This window comes from Egretta garzetta, unplaced genomic scaffold (genome assembly GCF_000687185.1).
Source record: "Egretta garzetta isolate BGI_Z169 unplaced genomic scaffold, ASM68718v1 scaffold81, whole genome shotgun sequence".
NCBI classification, from domain to species: domain Eukaryota; kingdom Metazoa; phylum Chordata; class Aves; order Pelecaniformes; family Ardeidae; genus Egretta; species Egretta garzetta.
The window spans coordinates 3,682,998-3,691,927 of record NW_009258671.1 but is presented as its reverse complement, the minus strand read 5'-3'; the positions used below and the strand labels follow the sequence as shown (position 1 = coordinate 3,691,927).

General features: G+C 38.5%; 1 protein-coding gene across 2 annotated transcripts in view; it reads right to left on the bottom strand.

The window, feature by feature from the left end:
• The window catches only part of SOX5 (SRY-box transcription factor 5), a 263,656-nt gene that overhangs the window by 226,901 nt on the left and 27,825 nt on the right, over window positions 1-8,930 (bottom strand). For both annotated transcript variants that reach the window (XM_035888537.1, XM_009648741.2), the window contains exon 2: window positions 2,029-2,239. In XM_035888537.1, the coding sequence (XP_035744430.1) occupies window positions 2,029-2,239 (211 nt within the window). The remainder of the gene's footprint in view (window positions 1-2,028; window positions 2,240-8,930) is intronic.

Below are 8,930 nucleotides of genomic sequence, written 5' to 3'. Positions count from 1 at the left end.
ATTTGTGGAGAATCTCTAAGAACAGTCTTGCCATCTGCACCCAGAAATATATATTTTTTAATTAGCCACTCTAAAAACAATCATGTTGGCTGACGGGAAGGGGGAGGGAGACTTGTCAAAATGATGTATTTGTCCCTGAACCACCTTTCAATGCTCTTATGCAAGTCTAATTTTCTTCCTAGCCAGCTCACCTCTCTGGCCTCCTTTTGTTTCATGTCCCATTTCCCATTCTCTTCTAACTTCTGAACTTTTGTTAGTTCGCTTTTAAGGAGAAAGGGAAAAAAAGCCCCTTTCCTATTCATTTTTTCCTGGATGGGGAGTAAGCAGAGACATGAATATGGCACCCTCATAATGATTTAACTAGGGCTTAATGAAATTTTCATCACAACCTGCTGTTCATTTTAATGGCCTTTGAAAGACAATAGAACAATGGCTAGAGGGAAGAAAAGATTTTCTGTTGCATGCATTTGCAAAGCCCAACATTCAGCTGCTCCCCCTCCTCTCTCTCCCAATCTCTTCACAAAGCTGTAGATCTTTTTTTGTACTGTATATTTTCATTTTAGTAGAGCTGGGATAATGCACAGGCTCTGTAACCATGTCTATCTGTGGCCTTTCCTTAATGGAGTCTGTGCAGCTCATACAACCTCATACTCTACAGAGTATTTATACATTGCCCAGAACCCCCTATTCTTTCCTCTCTCCTATACAAAAGTCTAGTCTTCCCCCCCACCCCACCCCGTACCATACGCAGGAAAGACCTTTTCCATTCAAAGGCACAAGGTTGGTCATGGCACTAACCATTAAGTCAACATAAATGCAAAATGAAATGCTATGATTATACGTAATATTCCAAAAAGTGCTTAGACAAAGAATTTGTTTCCCAGCAGACACTTACTGTGTGTTCCACTCAAGAAAAGAAGACTAATTTACAATCCTGTCATGCTCATGTATGTGACAGTGTGGCTATGTTTGCATCTGTATTTTCATTCCAGTATGTAGGTTGTCCTAAAATTTCTTGTAGGTGCTGTCAATTCATGCTTCAATACTGAAGTGGGCTCTGAGGGCCCTGCTTTTAAACATTTGAAATAGATGTCGACAACAGGATAGGTGGGTGTAAATAAAGATAAAGACTTATTGCTGTGCACTAGGGAGTAAGGCTCAGTATGTTCACACAACATCAACTGGCTCACAGTCCCCTGGAAATCTAGCTGTAAACATGCATGCTGGATACCTATGGAGAACATTGTGAGAACTTCACCTTCCAGTCAGGGGTTTGAATCTGCCCCAAATAGGCAGAATATGAAACCTGTACTTAAAGGAAAGCTGTTCTGTGGCTTCTCAGAGGCGAGATGTTTGGTCTTAGTCTCAGCCTACAGAGCACAAGTGACATCGTCATCGACTGGACATACAGTCTTAAAAAGAAACTGATTCTCCAGAGATGATACCTATATGCCAAGGCTGAAACTTTTTGGCCAGACATAATGCAGAGAAAGCCTGTACTGTGTCTGTTTGTATAGTACCGGTACTACGGATAAATAGAAGATGACATGATAGGACATGCTGTAGACAAAATCTTTCCTGAATTCCAAATTTAAGTTCTTACCTTTCAAATAATGACATGCCTAATAGATAATTTCACAAAAAGATTAACATTGCTGATAACACTGCTTTTTGCTCTAGAAATGGGTAAGGGAAGAGTAGGGGTGTAAATGACCCCAGGCTGTTAAAATTACAGTGTTCATTGTACCCATGTTGAGGAGGTTGCTGTGTCTATTGCAACTGTGACAAAAAGACCGTTATGTCAGCCAAAGGCTCTCATTTGGGAAAAGCTAAAAATGTTAGCTGTAATGGGATATTGCTGAAATTTATCTCTAATGTAGACAAGAACTATGAGTTCTTTACTTCGATTTTGCTAGCAAGAAAAAGCAAATGGAGCAGAAAATGGGAAGATTAAAAAGTATACGTGTCCAAAGAATCTGGAGAAAAGAAAAGAAAACAGAAAATTTTGGCCAGTTTCCCAGGCCTTACCTTCTGGCTCATTTTTGATGAGCTCTTCCATTTTTCTTTGCTTAAGGGTGTCTACAACATCCGCTAGGCTCCCTTTGCGCCTTTCAGGGGTTCCCAGGGCTGTGCTGGACAATGATTCTCCACTCTGACGCCCACCTTCTTCTGCCTTCAAGGGTGAGGTAGATGAGTTGTGCGGGGCAAATGAAGACATCACTTTATTGCCATCAACTTCCTGAAAGGGGAAAAAAACGAGATGAAACATTTCTTTCTTTTCTTAAAGAAGGAAAAAAAATATAAAGATGGAAAGAACGAACAATCCTTTGTTCTTTGAGTTCATTGCTGTTTGTTCTTCTGTTGAAACCTTTAAAAAGGCATGCAATGCTTCAAAAACACCCAGAACAAAGCCTATCCATAAAGCAAAAACCAAGATTACAGGCTGAAGTGAACAAAGATCAGCTTGCAAGAGAGAAACATAAAATACAGTTTTTCCCTAATTGAGAAGAGTGTTGTACTCGTACGTTTCCTAATAACAATGGTATTGATTACCTTTAATTGTTTGTTCTTTTACAGCTTGCTTTCGAAAAAATCTTCAATTTTTACAAGGACCATTAATTTCCTGACTTTAAAAAGTACTTAACGTCTTGATGGCTAGTTGCTGTAAGAAATGAAATAGTAGCCAAATATTAAATGCCCTTCGCTATATGGCTTATTTTAAGTCACAGTTCAAGTAGTTCTCCCACCTATAAGGGATGAAGCAATTGCTTTCTGTTTTCTAATTCTCTTTCTATTCTCCTCTTCCATCTCACTCCTTCATTTCTTGTAGAGACAATATTTTTCACGAAGGTGGTCCTAATGACTTTCACTGGCGGCACAACGGCAAAACTCTGTGACTTCCTGGAACATACACACAATCCTCCTCACGTGAGAGTCCACAGAGGTCTACTCATTAATTTTAATGGAAACCAAAACTGGCTCCAGCATCTTCAAACTTGCCTTCATTAATGTGAGAGCCTTCTCCTCCACGCCTCCTCCAACATAAAGCTAAGTTCTCTGCATATATTCCTTTCCCCTTTTATGTCTCTTTTATACCCTACCCTTCTGTACACATCTCTGAAAGCCGTTTTTTCCTCTGCTAACATATGCCATCTATACCTTGCAAAACTTAGGTCGTCTCCAAACAAAGCTTGCTGCCGAGTACATGCACTGCATAATATAATGCTGCAAACATGACAGGTTTTTATTTTCATCAGCTTCTCCAGAGTTTTTTGTTTTTTCTTTTTCATTATCTTATTTCCTTACATTTTTGTATTCCAGATGTTTAATGAATATTATTTCTAAAATGTCACTGAACCATCTTGTGATCCGTGTTACAGACTTGCTTGAAAAAGTCTTAATAATTTTTAAATTGTTTTCATTTCATAGGGTATGAAAGCGATACATACACTGGTTCTAGTGGCTTGTGTTATAATTTTATCATTTTTTCCTGAGTTGTTTTTGGGGCCTCTAGTTTTAATAAACCCCAATATTTCAGAAAAAAAAATGTGTCTTTTCATAAATAGAACGTAAAATGCTAAAAATTATCTCAACAGAATTTGAATAAAACAACATGGAAGATATGAAGTAATGAATGTATTTATTTTCACAGACTACTTCGTTTTGGCAAAAAGATTACCTTTGGTTAAGAAAACTTTTAGTGCAAACAGTTTTGAGCAGCTTGAATGCGTTATACTGGTGAATAAATTCCCTAACAGAATCGGATTTAACTGAGATTACAATCTGGGCCATCATATGCCCCAAAAGCCAAACCCAGTGTTGTTAATGAGAGACTTTCTACTGACGTCAATGAGCTTTTGACCAAGCCCTAAAAAATTTTCCGACTCTAGTCAACAGAAATGCTCCTTTGTTTTTTTTTCTTGCAACTCCCTCCATTTTTGTTCTGCACTTGGAAAATTACTAGTTGCTAACACTGGACTTCAAAAACGAGTTGGAGCCGAATGTAACTTTTTTCACCTATACAGACCTGAATAAACTGGGTTTTAACACTGATCTAGACAAGCAAAATAGTTAACTTCAGCATCAGTTCAGATTTTATCTGACGTTCAAACCTATTATCACCAAGTGGTAATTTTTTTCCTATAGACAAGGCCAAAAGAGGAAATATCTTGAAAGCTGCTTTCTTATTCACACTTCAAAGACAGATAAGCCAAATACCATCCTTAGTTACAGTTCTTAAATCCACCTATACCATGGGTTATGTATAGGAACAGTATCATTCCTAATTTTACCAGGCACTAGTTTCTTGTTTTTATTCCGAAGCGGGCCCCAAAGACACTCACTTGTGTTTCTGTGTATGTCATGCATTGCTCACAGGCACAAAGTACTTGCAACAGCTGCCTAAACCTCAGGAATCATCATTACTGCTTCCATGTACATTCTGGGAACAGGCAAGTGGTTTTACATGTACAAATATACTCCGACTGTATAACAAGTTTGTTATAAGCAAAGAAGCTTAAGAACACAAGACTGAATTATATGTAAGGTGATTTTTCAAAATCCCAAATTGCTTGGCATTCAAATAGAACCCACAAGTGTTTTCAAACTACTAAAAATTCCCTGCCTCTTTTTCTGGGGCAAGGAAGCATGAGGGGGAGAGGCCAAGAGAGTAGTCTGTGGGTAAAGCAACATGAAAGGACTCTGGATACCCAGTTCCTTGTTCTTTTGCATGTTCTGCATAACCATGGAAAAAATCACCTTTGTTCCTGCATTTCAGTTTCCTAGGTAGGCACAAAAGAAGTAATTTCTTATATTGTAAAGGTCTTGAAATGATAAACTCATTAATAACTCAGAGACACCCTGATACTATAATGCTGGCTGAAAGCATTTATATGGTACCACAGTTAAGACTTCATAGCTGGACAAAAAAGGAAAGGGAAGTGTTCTACAGAGATTTTTTTTTTTAGAAGATAAATTATATATTAAAATATACATCTAAGTAATCATCCCCAAAACAAAATGTTTCCTTAGACTGCTCTTGTTATGTGTGCATGTATGCAGTGTTTGCATATCACATACATCGGCTATTTATACACTTGTGGGGTTTAAGATACACTCCACTTAATCAAAACACATATACAGTTGGGGAACAGCTGCAATCACATCTCAGTGGGCTAAATTATGGTACACCAGTGAATTATTCATTCAAAAGGATCTGTAGCAATCACACATTCATTGCGTGATTTGCAATCTAAGAGGAATCCTCTCCTTTCCATACCAGCAGATGAGCGCACACATCAGCTACTGCTGTTGATACGAGTTCTACATGTATCCTCTAGCACACCAGCTCGACAATCTGCCTTCCCCACTCGTCCATGATCTCTTTTAGTCCATCATGCAGAACAACAACCTGAAATGCTGCTCTTTCTCATGTCATTACTGGGGAAAGTGAAAAAGAACTTTCAATGCTTCTGTATTTTTACTTTAGCCACGTAAAAAAGAACTTTCAATGCTTCTGTATTTTTACTTTAGCCACGTAAAAAAGAAAGGCTACTTCGGCATAAAACCTACTCATGTCAACAGTTGAATAAAGCTAAAAAACTTCTGGCAAAGAAACTCCTCTGATATTATGCGTGAGAGTTTAACTATCCCCCTGAAAACACTCAGAGAAATCCTTAATGGCAAGAAAGATATGTCAGCAACAGTTTAAAATTAATCCCCTGAGAAGGAAGTTCCCTCCCAACAAGTGAGATTTAGCAGGTTCCTTTTCTGAAAGGGCAAATTCACATGACTTTTTTTTCAGTTAACGGAGAGAAAAGCAACAACACTGTGAAGCGTGGTATTAAAGAGCCTAAATATCTTCTACTGACGCTTTAAAATGAAGTCCATCAAGCCACGCACAAGACCTATCTCTCAGTCACCAAAACAGACAGTCTTTTACGGGGGAACAGCCTCTCTCAGCTGCGTAACCATTTCACCTGTTCAAGTTTGATTACATTCCAGCCTCTGGCACTGTTAATCCTGGTAACAGTTTTATGCAGTTAGCAGCTGCTTCATGGATGGGGCTCTATTGTTCATTTGCATTGCGAATTGCTCTGCTAATATCTGCTGGCACAACATTTCATCGAACTCCGAGCTGGGGTTGTACTCACCAACACCTGATGCTGCTGCTTCTTGCTTTTCCCACTTCGGAAAGGCAGACAAGGACCTACACAGATCCGGCTGAATCAGCCTCCCCAGGCCCTTCTTCCCTCCACAAGAGCAGCAGCAACAACAACAACAACAAGACTGGCCCACGTTTCGTGTCTTCTGCTTCTGTTCCAAGCTAGAATCCACAGGTAGACTTGTTCATTTGCAAGAAAGTTGCCTCTATATTGCCAAACAGCTTTCCACCTATGGAGGAAATACCTCTTCCAAGGTTTAATGATAAAACAGGCTTCTGCCCTTTCAGGATGAGGTCAATAATCTTCCTTTGTTAATCTTGGGCAAGCTTTACTTAATCTAGCCCCCTTGTCACCTTTGTGATTGACAGGAAAAGTCATGTCACTGGACAATGGACTTATCCTCACTGAGCAATATCTTTTCCAAAGATTACACAATGTTACCCTTGCTCTCATAAAAAGCGCAAACACTTCGCTGTTAAAAGAAACTCTTCATTCCAACTGTATCTTTCAAATGGTCTCTCTCCACTTCCAGGGTCCAACCAAGGCCTCTTTCAGTTCTAGAGAGGGACAGGGAAACACTTAATGAAAAGAAACAGGCTGTACTTGCTGAGATTTCCAAAATATCTCTTAGTGCTCTGACTAGATAGATCTCACCTTCTCCTTCCTCATCTAGAGATACGCGTTATTGCTGTCTGCAATTAAACTCAGACAGAAAACTCTCTTTCTGTGACATTAAAACTTTGTCCCAAACCAACCAATAATCGAAGCAGAAGAAAACTCAGAACTAAGCCTGAAACTGTTAATTACCACCATATGGTATGCAAGCAGGCTGCATCTGCAGCAAAAAAACCCAAACCACCCTATCATGAGAATCAAGCCTCTGGCTTTGCAGCCAAAAACACCTGGAATAAAATACTTGCGTCTTTACAACAAGCATTGATATTGTCTGGTTTTAAGATGCCTGTGATCCTAAAAGCAACCTAACAGGTTCTTTTCGCAAAGCTGGAATTTTGCCCATACTTTGCTCTTTTAGAATGTGTGAAGAAGATACGAAAGCCAATTTTTTGCTCTGCCTTCTACATTTGACATGTAGGCCTATCTATTTTATAGTCGCCATAGTGACCAGGAAGCTGTGACGTAAGAGATAATAAAAACCCAGAATATTCATGTTTCTGAAGACAAATGATTCTTAAGCAGTTTAGTACTGTTTGCTATTTATTTTACCTAATAAACTTTTAGGCAATTAATACCTATGTTTAAGATTCAACAGCATAGAAGTGAAGTGAAAATCTGAAAGCTATAAAAACACTCCCAATGCTCACAGGAGGTTCACCAGCAATAATGAGAAAAACCAAACTTGACATTTTCAATTTTTTTCAAGTTTAAAAGAAACAAAACACACACACAATATTCACAAAGCAAGAATGACCTTTCATTTTCTCTTAACCTTCCATTTACAATCTTGGCCTTAATTAACGTAATTAACTTCAGGAGCATAAGTGCCATCAGCTTTCAATGGAAACGGTATCTTCAAATCACTTCAGTGATTTGGAAAATTCCTTCTAAATTCTATGTCCTGTAGGGCAGATATTACCATAAACCCACATGGTTTATGGTGGCTGTCAACCTGGCACCTTCAGGACGAATGAAACACACATTCCACAAGGCTTCCCAGTGGACACTGTTCTTTTTACACATTAGAATTTCTTTGCTTCTATCTTACATTTAAACAGGTCTTTTGTCTATAGGTTTCTTTCATGGAGCAAAGTTGCTCATCAGTGGTGGAAAGGAATGATCCCAAGGAGATTTAAAAGAAGCAGTTGAAAATATGGTGAGGAAAAAGGGAGACTATGAAAACGGGCACAGAGGGGAAAAAAAAAGTGGAAGAGGATAAATACACCGTTAGGAAGTAAGAACTGACAAGAACACATAACCCAAGGAGGGATAAAAGAGATGTTGAAGGGTGTTGCATACACAAACTTCGTAAGACATACATCCACAGGCTATCGTTCTGCAATTAGATCCATGCAAACCGACAGCTATTCTTACACAATTCTTTTTTTCCTAGGACCGTGTTTTTAATGATGACAAGGAACTGAAAAGTAATGGAGAGTGAAGAAGTTGATGAATGGATCTGAAGAGTCAGCTGAAGAGGTCATCATGGCAGAGTGGTAAGAATTTTACCTGAATTAGGTGAACTAAAGACAATAAATAGAGACGTGCGTTTTTTTCTTTTTACTATGATCATGCTATAATCAAGTAAAATAGATTCAAGTCAAATTTTGCTTTGGCTTTGCTGAGATGATGTATTTGGGATGCCATGATCCATATTTTGGAAGCATTACCAATTATCAGACTTACAGAATCCTGATCATATCTAGCTCTCCCTCTAAAATGTTAATAATTTGCTTGGTACTGAATTTATTTTTTTTTTTTTTTGGCAATCATTACTATCTCTTGTCCTTCAGGTTGTATTTATTTGACGTCTAGTGCTGTATCTAATTAATGACCTCTTTTAGATGAAGCAGAAGATATACTGGCAGAGGTTTCAATGGGAAGACTAACAGGTATTTCCAGTGTTTGACATCTATGAACCTGGTTGAAAATGATGTGAAGCTAAAAAAGACAACCATCTGGTCTATGAACTCTGCCACATCAGACACTTTGCTTTCTTCTACCTTCTTCTTCCATATGTAAAACTGAGACAGTAATAAGTATTTCCTGCAGCTTAGGGCACTTTGTATAATTGATATAAAAAGCCTAGAG